At 38.3% G+C, this 18,405-nt stretch overlaps 1 protein-coding gene across 2 annotated transcripts in view; it reads left to right on the top strand.

Annotated features, from left to right (window-relative positions):
• Positions 1–18,405, top strand: part of OSBPL6 (oxysterol binding protein like 6) — a 664,468-nt gene that overhangs the window by 430,752 nt on the left and 215,311 nt on the right. For both annotated transcript variants that reach the window (XM_053698504.1, XM_053698502.1), the window contains 2 exons: positions 13,135–13,300; positions 15,742–15,872. In XM_053698504.1, coding sequence (XP_053554479.1) covers positions 13,135–13,300; positions 15,742–15,872 — 297 coding nt within the window. The remainder of the gene's footprint in view (positions 1–13,134; positions 13,301–15,741; positions 15,873–18,405) is intronic.

An 18,405-nucleotide genomic window follows, 5' to 3' on the forward strand; every position in this document is an offset into this window, starting at 1 on the left:
AGCTCTTAACTCCTGCTATTTTCAGGCGGCTGGAATCTTGTCGTTAGAGCTCTAACGCTCACTGCAGAAACGACTCTAAATACCGGCGTTAGGAAGATCCCATTGAAAAGATAGGCTACGCAAATGGCGTAGGGGGATCTGCGGTATGGAAAAGTCGCGGCTGTAAAGTGAGCGTTAGACCCTTTAATCACTGACTCCAAATACCAGCGGGCGGCCAAAACCAGCGTTAGGAGCCTCTAACGCTGGTTTTGACGGCTACCGCCGAACTCTAAATCTAGGCCTCAGTGTTTATTTTTATTTTACAGGCAACTTTGTATTTATTTTAACTAGGTACAATAGTTATTAAATAGTTATTAACTATTTAATAACTTCCTAGTTAAATAAGTACAAATTTACCTGTAAAATAAATCCTAACCTAAGTTACAATTACACCTAACACTACACTATCATTAAATAAATTACCTAAATTAACTACAATTAATTACAATTAAATTCAATAAACTAAATTACAGAGAAACCCCCCCCCCCACTGAATTACAGAAAATAATAAAATAATTACAATTTTTTTAAACTAATTACACCTAATTTAATCCCCCTAATAAAATAAAAAAAGCCCGCCAAAATAATAATAATCCCTACCCTATACTAAATTACAAATAGCCCTTAAAAGGGCTTTTTGCGGGGCATTGCCCCAAAGTAATCAGCTCTTTTACCTGTAAAAAAAAGACAATACCCCCCCAACATTAAAACCCACCACCCACACACCCAACCCTACTTTAAAACCCACCCAATCCCCCCTTAATAAAACCTAACACTACCCCCTTGAAGATCACCCTACCTTGAGACGTCTTCAGCCAACCGGGCAGAAGTGGTCCGCCAGACGGCCAGAAATCTTCATCCAATCCGGGCAGAAGAGGACCTCCAGATGGGCAGAAGTCTTCATCCAGGCGGCATCTTCTATCATCCGGAGCGGAGCGGGTCCATCTTCAAGCCATCCAACGCGGAGCATCCTCTTCCATCCGACGACTAACACTAAATGACGGTACCTTTAAGCGACGTCATCCAAGATGGCGTCCCTTCAATTCCGATTGGCTGATAGAATTCTATCAGCCAATCGGAATTAAGGTAGAAAAAATCCTATTGGCTGATCCAATCAGCCAATAGGTTTGAGCTCGCATTCTATTGGCTGTTCCAATCAGCCAATAGAATGTAATCTCAATCCTATTGGCTGATTGGATCAGCCAATAGGATTGAACTTCAATCCTATTGGCTGATTGCATCAGCCAATAGGATTTTTTCTACCTTAATTCCGATTGGCTGATAGAATTCTATCAGCCAATCGGATTTGAAGGAACACCATCTTGGATGACGTCACTTGAATGGAACCCTCATTTAGTGTTAGTCGTCGGATGGAAGAGGATGCTCCGCGTCGGATTGTTTGAAGATGAACCCGCTCCGCATGGATGAAGATAGAAGATGCCGCCTGGATGAAGACTTCTGCCTGTCTGAAGGTCCTCTTCTGCCCAGATCGGATGAAGACTTCTGGCCGTCTGGAGGACCACTTCTGCCCGGTTGGGTGAAGACGTCTCAAGGTAGGGTGATCTTAAAGGGGGTAGTGTTAGGTTTTATTAAGGGGGGGATTGGGTGGGTTTTAGAGTAGGGTTGGGTGTGTGGGTGGTGGGTTGTAATGTTGGGGGGGTATTGTCTTTTTTTTTTAAAGGTAAAAGAGCTGATTACTTTGGGGTAATGCTTTAAGGCAGGTAGAATATTAGGTGAGGAATTAGTTGCTAGTTCCACTCAGTCTCACAAATGGCGGGATTAAAAATAAAATAACCCCTGTTCTGATCATAAACTGAGGGCCCAAAAGAGAAATAGCAAATATAAGAAGAGTATGAACAGTCAGAGTTGGAATGATCAAATAAGATAAGACAAAGTCTTCCAGATAGCAGTCTGGTAAATTGTGGTTTCAGATATAACTCACAAGTAAATCTTCCAAGTGTAGAATGCAGTTTTAGAGTTAATATAGGTCAGCAGCAAACTATTGAAATACACAGAGAGAGTATACTGTTGTGAGCTGTTTATAAAAATTACATCCTCATATATTCAGATTTAGTAGTAGAATAGAATCTACATTATATTCCTTTACAGAGCAAAAGATAACGTTTGCTAAAACAGTACCTTTATAGACAGGATGAAATACAGGAGCGGTTGATCCTTGCAGCGTGTTGTTACAGCACAGACTGATGTGATGATAGGAGCTGCGTGTCCCTGCAGCATGAGAGCTAAACACTCTGGTGTGGAGAGAGAAGAGCTGCAAGTCCGTGCAACGTGAGAGACGGCTTCTACACTTACAGCCAGAAATGCTGGCCGGAGTTGGAGGCGGTCCAGCTTACGGTACTCACGGCATCAGTGTCAGTAGACCGGGGGGAAGCCTGCAGAGGAGAGGGTAAATGTAAACAAATGAAAGCACACCTTGATATCTGAAAATCCTCCGGTTAGCTATATGAGATAGCGGAGATGTAGGAGAGTATACGCGGTCAGGAAGTTTCCAGGAATTCGACAAGAGGTGTTTTCAAGTCTTAGTGGTAATCACAGCAGTTGTTCAGAGTAGTTCCTACCTATAACAGAGATTCCTAAGCAATGAGAGATAGGAGGAGGAGACTTATATAGGCTGAGAGTTAAAGGGACAGGCACAAACGTGACAAATGCCCCGCAAAAAGCCCTTTTAAGGGCTATTTGTAATTTAGTATAGGGTAGGGATTTTTATTATTTTGGGGGGCTTTTTTATTTTATTAGGGGGATTAGATTAGGTGTAATTAGTTTAAAAAATTTTTTTATTATTTTTGTTTTTTTTCGTAATTTAGTTTATTGAATTTAATTGTAATTAATTGTAGTTAAGTTAGGTAATTTATTTAATGATAGTGTAGTGTTAGGTGTAATTGTAACTTAGGTTAGGATTTATTTTACAGGTATATTTGTCTTTATTTTAACTAGGAAGATATTAAATAGTTAACTATTTAATAACTATTCTACCTATTTTAAATAAATACAAAGTTGCCTGTAAAATAAATATAAACCATAAGCTAGCTACAATATAACGTAGTTGCAGCGACGTTGGGGGCGGCAGATTAGGGGTTAATAAATGTAGGTAGGTGGCGGCGATGTTAGGGACAGCAGATTAGGGGTTAATAAAATTTAACTAATGTTTGCGAGGCGGGAGTGCGGCGGTTTAGGGGTTAATATATTTATTGAAGTGGCGGCGATGTCCGGTCGGCAGATTAGGGGTTAAAAAATGTATTTAAGTGTTTGCGATGTGGGGGGGGGGGGGGGGCTCGGTTTAGGGGTTAATAGGTAGTTTATGGGTGTTAGTGTACTTTTTAGCACTTTAGTTAAGAGTTTTATGTTACGGCGTTAGCCCATAAAACTCTTAACTACTGACTTTTAAATGTGGTAGGAGTCTTGACAGGAGAGGGTCTACCGCTCACTTTTTGTCAGACTCGTAATACCGGCGTTAGGCAAATCCCATTAAAAAGATAGGATACGCAATTAACGTAAGTGGATTTGCGGTATGCTCGAGTTGCGGAAAAAAAGTGAGTGGTACACCTGTACCTGCCAGACTCGTAATACCAGCGGGCGTTAAAAATGCAAGACTCGTAATCTAGCCGTATATTTCTTTACAATTCCATATTATTTGTTCTAAAGCATTTTCTATCCCCTCTTTTCACCTTGTGCTTCTTTAGCTACCATACAAGAATCATGAGTTTGATGCCCTGCTCTTTCATTCTGTCTCTATTATTAGTAAGCTTATAGTTCATATCATATTGTATGCATATAAAATACTATTTCATTGAAATTCTTTCCTTGCAGTTTGTATGTTAAATATGTGAAAATGTTCTCACCTGGTTATTTGTGGTAGTTGAGGCTGTAATTGTAGTTCTTGTTGTAAGGAAAAGAGAGGAGAGAAAGAGAAAGAGGGTGATGGGAAGCAGGAGAGTGAACAGTAAGTAGGTGAGAGAGAGTGAAAGGGACGAATATAGATACAGGGGCAGATTTATTAAGCTGTCAACCATCTTATTCAGCGCGGAATTATGAATTAAGAAGCAGCGGTCTTAAGACCGCTGATCCTTATCTTGTCCGCCATCTCGGAGGCGGCGGGCAGTAATCAGCCCGATCGGGTTGATTGACACCCCTGTGTGCAGGGAGCGGCATTGCACAAGCATTTAACTAGAAATGCTTGTGCAATGATAAATATATGCTGTCAGCAGTTATCGATGTGCGGGGGACATGATCCGCTTCAGAATATCATGTCGGACAGACATTGATAAATTGGCACCAAAATATCAATAATAAAGAATAAATATTGTTATGGTGAAATTTCTGCTAAATTTGTGTAAGCTGAAATAAATGGTCTTTTAAAATCTGTTTTTGCAGCTTTAGTCTCTGAGTTCTGTATAATTTCTGAAGCAGATTAGCATGGCTGTTTTTTTTTTTGTTTGTTTGTTTTGGGATTTGGTTTGTTTGTTTTTAAAAAATGTGACAAGCACTGACCATATAGCATTTCATTATGCATGGTAAAAAATAATAATAACTTTGTAATGTACTTTATTTTTTTTAAATGACAGCTCAAATATGAAAAGCAGCTTAAAATTTCAACTACTGCCCAAGTTGCTCTCAGACCATAGGGGGGGGGGGGGTTTATATGCAAATGGGATACACATACTCATAACTATACTATAATTGCGTTTGTAATGTCCGTCGCCGTTGGCAGTTGGGCACGCAACCTCAAAGGAATGTTGGCAGCGCGAGGTAACCAACAGTAAGCTGCATCCAGGTGGATTCCGAAAAATGGCAGGGTGGTAAAAGAATCCAAAAAAAAAACCTAAGCGCCCGCAATAAGTATTTACAAAAAAAAAACTAACCGCCCGTACAAAGTATTTTAAAAAAAATAACCGCCCGCACAAAGTATTAAGACACAAAAACCCAACTACCTAATAAAATTATTTACTTCTAAATCCGCAAACCCCAACATCGCAAACTACCTAATACATTTATTAACCCCTAATCTGCCAACCTCCCACAACCCATTAAACCTAATTTACATATTAACTCCTACAATGCCAATCCCCACAATGCAAAAAATTAATTTAATGATTAAACCCCCTAACCTAACACCTCCTAAATTAACCCCTTAATTACAATAAAAATAAATTACTACATTACAATAAAAAACACAAAAAAATTACATTACATTAATCTAATTACAGAAAAAAACCCGCTAACATTACAAATAATAATAAACAACAATGTCCAAAATAAAAAAATTAAACCTAATCCCTATGAAAATAAAAAAGCCCCACAAAAATAAAAAAACCCTAATCTAAGGCTAAACTACCAATAGCCCTTAAAAGGGCTTTTTTTTAGGGCATTGCTCTAAGTTTAACAGCTCTTTTACATTAGAAATAAACCAAGTCCCCTCTAACAATAAACCCCCCCACCCACCAAACCCCCCAAAATAAAAATAAAAAAACTAACACTAATAAACCTAATCTACCCATTGCCCTGAAAAGTGCATTTGTATGGGCATTGCCCTTAAAAGGGCATTCAGCTCTTTTTTACTGCACTTAAAAGGGCTTTCAGCTCTTTTTAAATTTGCCCCAAAAAACCCTAATCTAAAAAAACAAACCCCCCAAAAAAATGTTAAAGAAAACCTAACACTAAGGCCCCATATAGGTACTCACATTTTCAGAAATCCAGCGGAGAAGGTCTTCTTCCAGGCGGGTCCACCATCTTTATCCACAGCAAAGGCGGCGCAGAGTGGAGGTCCGGAGCGGTCTTCCCAGAAGTGGCAATCTTCGGCGGCAGTCATCGGTGGCGGTGGTGCTCCTCAGTTGCGGCGGTCCTCAGCGAAGGCGTGGAGGTTCCTCTTCATGCGATCGTCCGCCGCACACTGAAGAAAGAATTCAAGGTACCCCATATTTATTGGGGTACCTTAAATTCCTATTGGCTGAAATTTTCAAAATCAGCCAATAGGTTGAGAGCTACTGAAATCTTATTGGCTGATTTGAAGAACCAATAAGATTTCAGTAGCTCTCATTCTATTAGCTGTTTTGAAAAATTCAGCCAATAGGAATGCAAGGTACCCCAAATTGATTGCGGTACCTTGCATTCAATATTCAGTATACCACGGACATCGGATGAAGAGGAGCCTCCATGTCGCCGAGGCCGCCACAGATGACCACCACCGAGGATCACCAAATCTGTGAAGACCGATGCGGACCTCTGCTCCGCGTCACGTCTTCGCAGTGGATGAAGATGATGGACCCGCCTGGAAGAAGACCTCCGCCGGACTTCTGAAACCGTGAGTACCTATTTAGTGTTATTTTTTTTTTTTGGGGGGGGGATGTTGTTTACTTAGATTAAGGTTTTTTGGGGGCAAATCTCAAAAGAGCTGAATACCCTTTTAAGGGCAGTAAAAAAGAGCTGAATGCCCTTTTAAGGGCAATGCCCATACAAACGCCCTTTTCAGGGCAATGGGTAGATTAGGTTTATTAGTGTAAGTTTTTTTTATTTTGGGGGATTTGGTGGGTGGGGGGTTTTTAATGTTGGGGGAGGCTTTGTTTATTTTTAATGTAAAAGAGCTGTTAAACTTAGGCAATTCCCTACAAAAAGCCCTTTTAAGGGCTATTGGTAGTTTAGTATTAGAATATGGGGAGGTGGATTTTTTATTTTTATATGGGTATTAGTTTAGGTTTAATTTTATTATTTTTGATAGCTTTGTTTATTTTTTCCTGTATTTCTATTTTTTTATTTTTTGTAGCTTAGGGGGTTGTATTGTCAACACATAGACTGCCCTCTGGGCAGGCTTATCAACTAGTATGTAATATAAATGATTCAGGGCTCTAAAAACCTTTTTGCAAACAAAAGGAATGTGTGCAGCATATGAGAGATGTAAAAAACAGAAAGTTTCACACTACCTTACTCACTGCAGCAATACATTTTCACTGTGCTCCGAGCAGGTTGGAAGGAGGTTGGGTTTGCAGGATGTGCTGACAGAAATGCAGCTTCAAAATGCCCAGGATATGTAACTAGGATAAGTCAATGCTCTAACTCCCCTCCATCTTTATGTGCACTTCCTCTTTTACAACAGAGCTTGCACTGTGCAGGACAAAGGGGAAGGGGCAGGGATTTCACCTCTCACTCTCATCACTATTACAAGTAGCAAAGAGCAGAAAAAAACTGCAGTTTATAATTAATATTTATGCATAAAATTTCTTCCATGTGCACTGTGCAGCACACTACCACCACTGTGGCTAGGAGGCTGTATAATTATGCAGCTGGGCTTAGTTTTCTATCACAACCGGGCCAGAAAAGCTCTCAAGCCCCTTATCAGCCACCCCTCTTGCCTCCCCCATCACCTCCAGTGCAGTGCCGTTACTGCTGTCATGTTAGACAGCATGAGACATCAGAGACAGCATTAAAGTTGCAGGAAATCAGTACCCTCTGAGTTTCTCCTGCACGCTTATATGCTGTCTGACTCATGGCTGCTGTAGTTTCACCTGCAGCTTGTATGCTGTCTCTGATGTCTCATGCTGTCTAATATGACAGCAGTCACGGCACCGCACTGGAGGTGAGGGGGAAGGCAAGAGCGAGGGCTGACAAGGAATGCTTGAGAGCTTTCCTGGCTGTGACAGGAAAACTGAGCGCAGCTCTATAATTAAGCCCCCTACCAGCCACAATGGTGGTGTCTTTGGTGTCCGAGGCTACTTACCTGTTCTGCTGCCCTTAAAAACGGCCCTGAGTCAGTCCAGCTCTGTAGGGTGTTCCATATGACTAGTCTGAAGTTCTGAACTCTTCTGGAAGGAAGTCAGTGGAAGTCAGAAGATTAGGACAGCCCGGGTAGTGTTCAGACAGGCTCCCACCCTATGACCTTGCATTCGCATTGCAACAAAGCTTTGTGCTCACAAGAACACGCTTCCATAGGCTCCAACGGGAGCTTCATTCTGATGCCGATAGGCATGGCAATAAACCTAGCGCAGCATATTTAAAATAAAAATGTATATGAATATATACATCTATATTTATGTGTATACACATATTAAAGGGATATGAAATTAATAATTATTTGACAATATTATTAATAGACATTATGGCAAATGATGAGCCAGGAAAACTATTGTTAATGTATTATGTTTTATCCTTGCCATCCTTACAATTGTCAAAAATGTCAAGTTTTCTTGGTTCATCCTTTCACATGTATTTATTTACTAATAAACCCTACCAAAGCTTATAAAATGAAAGCAGGGTTACAAAACTAACCAAGGTAAGGAAATATAAATATATACAACAGAATTCAAAGTTTGCCATATGTACTTCAAGTGATTTTTTACTCATTTTCTAAGCCATTTCAATCTATTTATGTAGCTACCATTTGAATTTGTCAGGCAGCTTGAATTATGTTTGCACTGTAAAAGGAAATTGTATTTAAGCAGTCAAAACAATATCGGCTAGATTTAGAGTTTTGCGGCCAAAGTGCGTTAGCTACACGTGTTTTTTTCCCCCTGCACCTTTTAAATACCGCTGGTATTTAGAGTTGTCTGAAGGGCTGCGTTAGGCTCCAAAAAGGGAGCATAGAGCATAATTTACTGCCACTTCAACTCTAAATACCAGCGTTGCTTACGGACGCGGCCAGCTTCAAAAACGTGCTTGTGAACGATTTCCCCATAGGAAACAATGGGGCAGTTTGAGCTGAAAAAAAAACCTAACACCTGCAAAAAAGCAGAGTTCAGCTCCTAACGCAGCCCCATTGTTTCCTATGGAAAAGTCTGCACCTAACACCCTAGCATGAATCCTGAGTCTAAACACCCCTAACCTTACACTTATTAACCCCTAATCTGCCGCCCCCGCTATCACTGACCCCTGCACTGCCACAACCTACATTATAGCTATGTACCCCTAATCTGCTGCCCCTAACATCGCCGACCCCTATATTATATTTATTAACCCCTAATCTGCCCCCCCAACGTCGCCGCTACCTAACTACACTTATTAACCCCTAATCTGCCGACCGGACCTCGCCGCCACTATAATAAATGTATTAACCCCTAAACTGCCTCAAAAACCCTATAATAAATAGTATTAACCCCTAATCTGCCCTCCCTAACATCGCCGCCACCTAACTTCAAGTATTAACCCCTAAAGCTAAGTCTAACACTAACACCCCCCTAAATTAAATTTAATTTAAATCTAACGAAGTAAAATAAATCTTATTTAATAAATTAATCCTATTTAAAGCTAAATACTTAACTGTAAAATAAACCCTAATATAGCTACAATATAACGAATAATTATATTGTAGCTATTTTAGCATTAATATTTATTTTACAGGCAACTTTGTATTTATTTTAACTAGGTACAATAGCTATTAAATAGTTAATAACTATTTAATAGCTACCTAGTTAAAATAAGTACAAAATTACCTGTAAAATAAATCCTAACCTAAGTTACAATTAAACCTAACACTACACTATTAATAAATTAATTAACTAAACTATCTACAATTATCTACAATTAAATCAACTAAACTAAATTACAAAAAAACAAACACTAAATTACAAAAAATAAAAAGATTACAAGAATTTTAAACTAATTACACCTACTCTAAGCCCCCTAAAAAAATAACAAAGCCCCCCAAAATAAAAAAATGCCCTACCCTATGCTAAAATAAAAAGTTAACAGCTCTTTTACCTTACCAGCCCTTAAAAGGGCCTTTTGGGGGGCATGCCCCAAAGAAAAGAGCTCTTTTGCATTTAAAAAAAACATTCAATACCCCCCAACATTACAACCCACCACCCACATACCCCTAATCTAACCCAAACACCCCTTAAAAAACCTAACACTAAGCCCCTGAAGATCTCCCTACCTTATTTTCACCAAGCCGGGTATCACCGATCCGTCCAGAAGAGGGTCCGAAGTCTTCATCCTATCCGGCAAAAAGAGGTCCAGAAGAGGGTCCAAAGTCTTCATCCTATCCGGCAGGAAGAGGACATCCGGACCGGTAGATATGTTCATCTAGGCGGCGTCTTCTATCTTCATCCATCCGGCGCAGAGCGGGACCATCTTGAAGCAGCCGACGCGGATCCATCCTCAATCAGCCAATCAGATTTTTCTTACCTTAATTCAGATTGGCTGATAGAATCCTATCAGCCAATCGGAATTCGAGGGACGCCATCTTGGATGACGTCACTTAAAGGAACCTTCATTCGTCGGGAGTCGCCGGAAGAAGAGGATGGATCCGCGTCGGCTGCTTCAAGATAGTCCTGCTCCGCGCCGGATGGATGAAGATAGAAGACGCCGCCTAGATGAACATGTCTACCGGTCCGGATGTCCTCTTCCTGCCGGATAGGATGAAGACTTCGGACCCTCTTCTGGACCTCTTCTTGCCGGATAGGATGAAGACTTCGGACCCTCTTCTGGACGGATCGGTGATACCCGGCGTGGTGAAGATAAGGTAGGGAGATCTTTAGGGGCTTAGTGTTAGGTTTTTTAAGGGGTGTTTGGGTTAGATTAGGGGTATGTGGGTGGTGGGTTGTAATGTTGGGGGGGTATTGTATGTTTTTTTTAAATGCAAAAGAGCTGTTTTCTTTGGGGCATGCCCCGCAAAAGGCCCTTTTAAGGGCTGGTAAGGTAAAAGAGCTGTTAACTTTTTATTTTAGAATAGGGTAGGTTATTTTTTTAGGGGGCTTAGAGTAGGTGTAATTAGTTTAAAATTCTTGTAATCTTTTTTTATTTTTTGTAATTTAGTGGGGGTTTTTTTTGTAATTTAGTTTAGTTGATTTAGTTGTAGATAATTGTAGATAGTTTAGTTAATTAATTTATTGATAGTGTAGTGTTAGGTTTAATTTAACTTAGGTTAGGATTTATTTTACAGGTAAATTTTGTACTTATTTTAACTAGGTAGCTATTAAATAGTTATTAACTATTTAATAGCTATTGTACCGAGTTAAAATAAATACAAAGTTGCTTGTAAAATAAATATAAATGCTAAAATAGCTACAATATTAGGGTTTATTTTACAGGTTTATTAGGGTTTATTTTAGGGTTTATTTTATATTAGGGTTTATTTTACAGGTAAGTATTTAGCTTTAAATAGGATTAATTTATTTAATAAGATTTATTTTATTTCGTTAGATTTAAATTATATTTAACTTAGGGGGGTGTTAGGGTTAGACTTAGCTTTAGGGGTTAATACATTTATTAGAGTAGCAGCGATGTCCGGTTGGCAGATTAGGGGTTAATAAGTGTAGTTAGGTAGCGGCGATGTTGGGGGGGGGCAGATTAGGGGTTAATAAATATTATGTAGGTGTCGGCAATGTTAGGGGCAGCAGATTAGGGGTTCATAGGGATAATGTAGGTTGCAGCGGTGTGCGGTCGGCAGATTAGGGGTTAAATTTTTTTATTAGAGTGACGGTGATGTGGGGGGGGGGCCTCGGTTTAGGGGTACATAGGTAGTTTATGGGTGTTAGTGTACTTTAGAGCACAGTAGTTAAGATCTTTATGAACCGGCGTTAGCCCATAAAGCTCTTAACTCCTGGCTTTTTTCTGTGGCTGGAGTCTTGTCGTTAGAGTTCTAATGCTCACTTCAGCCAAGACTCTAAATATCAGCGTTAGAAAGATCCCATTGAAAAGATAGGATACGCAATTGACGTAAAGGGATCTGCGGTATGGAAAAGTAACGGCTGGAAAGTGAGCGTTAAACCCTTTCCTGACTGACTCTAAATACCAGCGGGTGGCCAAAACCAGCGTTAGGAGCCCTTAACGCTGGTTTGGACGGCTAATGCAGAACTCTAAATCTAGGCGTATGAAAGGGTATATAACAAGCTTTTGCAATGGTGTTTTCACAAAACTTATTTCAAATGATGCACCCCGGCAGAAGAGGGACTCTTTTGGTTGGGGTGCTGGAACCCATGGACGTATAAATGAGGTCCTCTACATATATCAACCAATCACTATGCAGCACTCCAGCCAATCTAGGGGGACTGAAAACACTACAATTTTCAGAGTTAAATTACAAGAGAAGCAAACAAAATAAATAATGAAAGTGCATAGCAAAATGTTTTTATGTGTAATGAAACATTTTTTTTTTGGGGGGGGGGGTGCTATAAAAATTTAAATGTAATGTCCCCTTTAAGCTAATAAACATGTTAGCCATGTACATAATCTTTAACACTGACAAGCGATTTTAACAGTTAAGAAATGTTGCACAAAAATAAGCTTTTAAGAACTCATTGGAAAAGCTGCTTATGGTATTTTGTGTTATATTGGAATACCACTGTGAAGCAACATGGAAAACAACATGATTACTGTTTTTATGAAATGAAATGGACTTGAATTAAAAAAAAAATAATAATAATTCAAGCAACCTGAAAAACAAACAAACCAATATCTGAAGCAAATATGACAAAAGGAGAAAAAATAAATAAAACTATTAGACTCTAATAGACTCTTGTAGAACAAAAAACACTCATCAGAAAACAATTGAAAGAATGAACCAAAAGTAAAAAAAGAAAAATAATCCTAACTGGAATTTTTCAGCTAAACTGTTTCTAGAACATAACTATAAATAATATTAAAAACCATAGGGAGTAATTAATTACTGAAAAACTACAGAACAGTAAAATGTTTCCACATCTGGTTTATGAAAATGATGAAAAACACAAGAGACTAGATGCTTTAAAAATAAACACAAAAGAAAACAACAAAACAAAAGATGATGAGATGCACAGAACTGTAGACACTTATATGAAAAATAAAAAGCAAAACAAATGTTTACACTTGAGGAACAAAAACATCTACATGGTTATAAGTATCAAGAACAATACTTCTCTGAAACCTTCACCAAATAATCTGATCATCTCTTCATATAATTACTCTTGTGTTTTGTATTCATAACTACACTAGTTTGTGTTACGCAAATATCTAAAGATATCATCCCCCTCTCAAAGCAGAATACAGCTTATGTATTGCTAAAATTCTATGTTCAACCCCCGAGGGAATCATGATGACCATATTTATTACGTATTATTGAAATTCAGAAATGTAGTAAACAACTTATGTCTTTTCCTTCTTTTTTTGCAGGTACCACACAGTGCTTCAATGTCTCCTGTTCGCCTGCATGCCTCTAACCCTAACATCTATGCAGATGTTGAGTCTCAGAACCCACCAAGTCAAGTTACCGATGCTATAGAGTTTGCCAGTGACTACACCAAACTGCAAGAAGAGTTTTGCTTAATAGCACAGAAAGGTACTTGAAATAATCTGGAAAAAAACCCAGTAAAATTATGAAATTTGTGGACTTTCATGAATAAAACATGACCTGGAGGATTTAGTTACAGTTTTCACTCTTTCACTAGGTAATAAGGCTGAATATTTCACAAAGACGCAGTATTGTTTCCTTAGCCTTCCTTACTTGCTTCTCACAGTTTCATCAAATTATGCATACATATAGTCTCCCTAGAAAAATACATTCATAACCTGTGTTTTAAATCCTTGGTTTCTAAATACACTAAATGGTGTTTGTTTACCTATCTGCCAGTAATATGTGTAAAACAGTAATTGAATCCCTTGGTTGCCAGAAACATGGTCAGAACAGTGATTGTTTGACAATGGTTTAACCTTGATTATCAGTAATAGTGATTTAACATATTGGTTTAGAGTAACAACTATAACAGAACAGTGATTGCAATTGCAGAAACGCACAATGAGGACATTCTACTGCTAATGGGTAAAAAAACTAGGATCAGATTACTAGTAGAGGGCAGAGCAATATGGGGTTTTCGTTTGCACACAGGTTAAATTGCTCTGGTATTACAAGTTGAAAGTAAACGCAATCGCTTGAGCATAATTCAAGTTAGCGTTCATCGGGTTACCGCATCCTCAGAACTCTGGTTGAATGTATCAGAAAATAAAAAAGTTTCTCAAAATGCATTACAAAGTACAGTTACAGTCAGAAATAACACCATCTAATACAAACTATTTCTAAAAAAAATATTGCATAAAAAAAGTTATACGGGCTCAAAGATTTGAAGTCTCAGGTGTTATGGGGAAAAAAGGTAGGCAAAGGGCTTTAACATTGAGATACATACATATACATGTCTAAAGAAGTAGATATATGTATATATAAATGTTTATATAAGTGTTCATATATATTTATGTATTTATATGTGTATATATGTATTATCAGACATATATACACACATATAAACACATAAGTACATCTATAGACATATATATGTGTGTGTGTGCATTGGAGCCCTTTGCAGTTAAGAAGATGAAAACATGTAAAATCATATTTATGCAATATTCATTGTGTATTTACGGTACATATTTCACATTCCAATGTTCTGCGCATAGCAGAATATATTCTAAGTATTTGTAAATAGATATTCCTATATATCTGTATATATTTATACCTATATATAATCATATATATATATATATATATATATATATATATATATATATATATGTGTGTAGAAATATGTATTTATTATTAAATAGAACATATTATGCTATGTGAAGAACATTGGAATGTGAAGTATTCATATTTTCATGTCGGGGTAGCACACATGAGAATATGTGATCGGGTTTGCACTCAAATAGGGTGTCAGTTTTTTCCCCACTTTTTTTGCTTCGTTGACTTCTATGGGGGAATAGGTTATTGTGCGTGCGATATTGTAAATTTGGGTTTTTGCACACGTCGGGTTAGTGCAAGACCAATAACTTTTCACTTTCAATACCAGTACAACCCTACGCATGCAAAAAGTTTTCTTCTAGCGCAATTAGTGCTCAAGTAAAAACGTTAAATAGCTCTCCACTCTGGACTCTAGTCAGTGTAATGGACCCTGTGAAATAGAGCACTTAATTTTTTTAATTAGAATAGCTCTTTAACTCTGCGTGTGCCTTTATCCTTTTGTGTTTAATAAAGAAAGTTACATAATGAAAAAAAGTTCTTAGGATACAGAGCATTTAAATGTTTACACTAGAATGCCGAAACACACAGCAGCAATTTATGTCCTTGATTTCTTGTTACACATGTGGCAATGACTTAATATTGTTTGTAAAACACAATTCATGTTTTCCACCCCAACCTTTATGGATTCTTGGGAAAGGTCATCCCATACTGGCACTGATTGAAGGGGAATAGGAAAAAAGCGGAGGAGTTATCAGGTACCAGGGACAATTTTAAAGGAGCCATAATGTCCTGACCACTGGTATTTGTCAAGCTCCACAGCAGCACAGTCTGGTCCCAATGATCAAGAACTCGCCTGCACAGATCTTTGTGATTTGTTTAGACCTTATATTGTAATGTAGGTGTCTCTCCTTCACATACAGAAACCTGCACAGTGATGTAAACGGTTCTAAAGCTAAAATTTGTGTTTCTAAAATTCTTTGTGGAACCTCACATTACTGACAAGACTTCTTAGGTCATCTTACCTCAACGGAGAGCTTTAGATCTTCAGGTCCTCTGGTAGCCAAGGGTTCAAGCAACTTCATTGCTGAATCAAACTAATAGAAGTGTTACTGCAGCAATATATCAGTACAGCACTGTTTTAATACAAATACCATTTGTCGTGTCTACATTACATAATGTTATGTTAAGTTACATTGATTCTATATATACATATAATGAGTCAAGTGCTGGGCTTAAGCCTACTTTTTCTTACAGTGTTGTGTTATTTTCAGTGCATTCTCTTCTGAAATCTGCCTATAATACAATTGCAATTGAAAAGGAGAAGATGAAGCAGATGGTCTCCGAGCAGGATTACAGCAGCCACAATGCACAGATTGCACTCCTTAGAAAGTCCCTTTCTCAGGTATTTCCTGTCTTTAGTTACATTTCAGCTTTCAGCATCATTGCCAAGAAAATCAGCCATATGTTGTGTGTCATGATTGATATATTTGTACTTTTTAATTAAAGTTTTATCACTTGCAGACATTTAGATATCAAAATAATATTCCCTGCTATGCATACTGAATACAATTCAGAACAGTCTTTACAATATCTCCAGTCCCTTTACTAGCTCTTTACTGTCTATTCTGTAGCAAATATGCTTAGTACAGAGTGACACTGGAGATACTGGGGTGCCTATTGGCGAATCAAGCCCACTGACATCATAGATTGTTCACTAAAAGTGGTAGTACTGGTAGGGGATCTCCTACACGCTATTAACACTTCTTTATCCAAAGCACTCTTTTCCCTATCTTTTTATTTTCATTATCCTTTTCTATACTGTTTTAGATGCATGTGGTTATTTTACTAACCCATTAGCCTTTCATTCAACCTCTCTTCATGTTTTGCAGCTGCAAATTCCCGCTATTACTGATCACAGGACTAATCTCTGAGAGCTGGCAATTAAAAAGTGTCTATAAGATACAGGGCTGTTGGCACTGAGTGGTTACACTTTTTCAGAATCACAATCACCTTGAAGGGAAACTCAGAGTTAGAATGACCCTAATAGCGGTGTGCTTTCAGATACTGCGGTAGCATACAAATGCAGAAGAAGTACAACACAATAAGATCTGTGTGTTGCACTTTCACAGGAATAAATGCGGCTCCGAAAAAAGCCAAATAGCACGAGCGGCTGCCTTCTTCTGCATTGTGATGCTACCGAAGTATCCGAATGCACTACTACTTCCCTGGTGTGTTTTTTTTTGTTCAGTTAAAGAGAAAAAGTCTTAAATGCCCATCTCCCCTCCTGTATATTTACACTTGGGTTTCCCCTAATGCTGACATATTATGATCTATCAACATTTAAAAAAAAAAGGGGGGGGGGTTTCAAATTTTTTCATTTCTTTCTTATGGCGGTGAAAGTCCTGAATGCAATACTGTTGGTAATTCATCATATGGCCACAAGGAGGAGGCAAAGATACCCTACACCAAGAGCTTTAATATCCCTCCTACTTCTCTGACCCTCCCAGTATTTCTTTGCCTCGACAAGAAATGGGCAAAGATTGCGGTGCTCAGGATTTATTTAAAAATTCATGGATTCATGGAAGGTGATACTCGGAAGAGAGGGACATAGTAAAGTACTGGCTCCTCTCTCCTTGTGCGAGTTGTAGTTACAAGCCTGCAACGGGTGTTACTGGGATAGTTACTTTAGCCTTCTCCTGTTTGGCCCTCAGTATAACATCTACTGTTAGTTATAATACAGGTTAGGCTCTCTACTGTATCCACAGGAATATATGGGTAAGAGCAGTGACGGGGACATTGCTGGGTAAGTCCCTGTCTGTCTCACACAGCCCACAGGCTTTCAATAGGTACATTACCTGTGTATAACTTAACCAGTTTATAACAAGTTGGTACCCTGATCATCATTAACTTAGGCTGTGGCCGATATTATGCAGCATAACTCATAACCTTGACACAAGCCTAATAACCTTGGCACATTACTGAGTATTAATGTTTTGTATAGATGGTTTGTTCACAGGGGAAGCTTAAAGCATTTTTATCAGGATACTATACCTGCCTTTTCCTTTTTTGTCCCACCTATTTTTTCGTGGACTCCACAGCTTGAGTATTGATTCCCAACAGTAAGGCATCATGTACTCTCACCTCCATAAGAAGAGAAACATAATTTATGCTTACCTGATAAACTCCTTTTTTTCTTGGTGTTGAGAGTCCACAAACCCAAACAATTTTCCTAGTGACGGCAGTTCTAGTTTGCACCTCTTTACACTACTATCTTTTGTACTACTTCCTCCAATTCTTGGCTATACGTAATACTGGGAGAGTCTGGGAAGTAGGATGGATATTAAAGGGACATTAAACCCACATTTTTTCTTTCATGATTCAGATAGAAAATATAATTTTAAACAACATTCCAATTTACTTCTATTATCAAATTTGCTTCATTCTCTTGATATACTTTTCATCTAGATATGCTCAGTAGCTGCTGATTAATGGCTGCACATAGATGCCTCGTGTGTGCAATGCTATTTCTTCAACAAAGGATATCTAAAGAATGAAGCAAATTAGATAATAGAAGTAAATTGAAATGTTTAAAATTGTATTCTCTATATGGAGCAGAAAGAAAATGTGTGGGTTTAATGTCCCTTTAAAGCTCTTGGTGTATGGTGTCTTTGCCTCCTCCTGCTAGCCAGGTGATTAATTACCAACATTAATGAATAGTGGACATTCATCACCAAGAAAGATTATTTTTTTTTATATTAATAATATTGTTTTTTTTAAATAGTGCTGACTTTCACTACAGTGCTAACAAAAAGCGACACAATTCCCAAGATTAAAATACCTTTATTGTTTCGAACATGGGGATACAGATAACAGTGATGTTATCTGTATCCCCATGCTTGAAACAATAAAGGGATTTTAATCTTGGGAATTTCACC

Source organism: Bombina bombina, chromosome 1 (assembly GCF_027579735.1).
Source record: "Bombina bombina isolate aBomBom1 chromosome 1, aBomBom1.pri, whole genome shotgun sequence".
In the NCBI taxonomy this organism is placed as follows: Eukaryota; Metazoa; Chordata; class Amphibia; order Anura; family Bombinatoridae; genus Bombina; species Bombina bombina.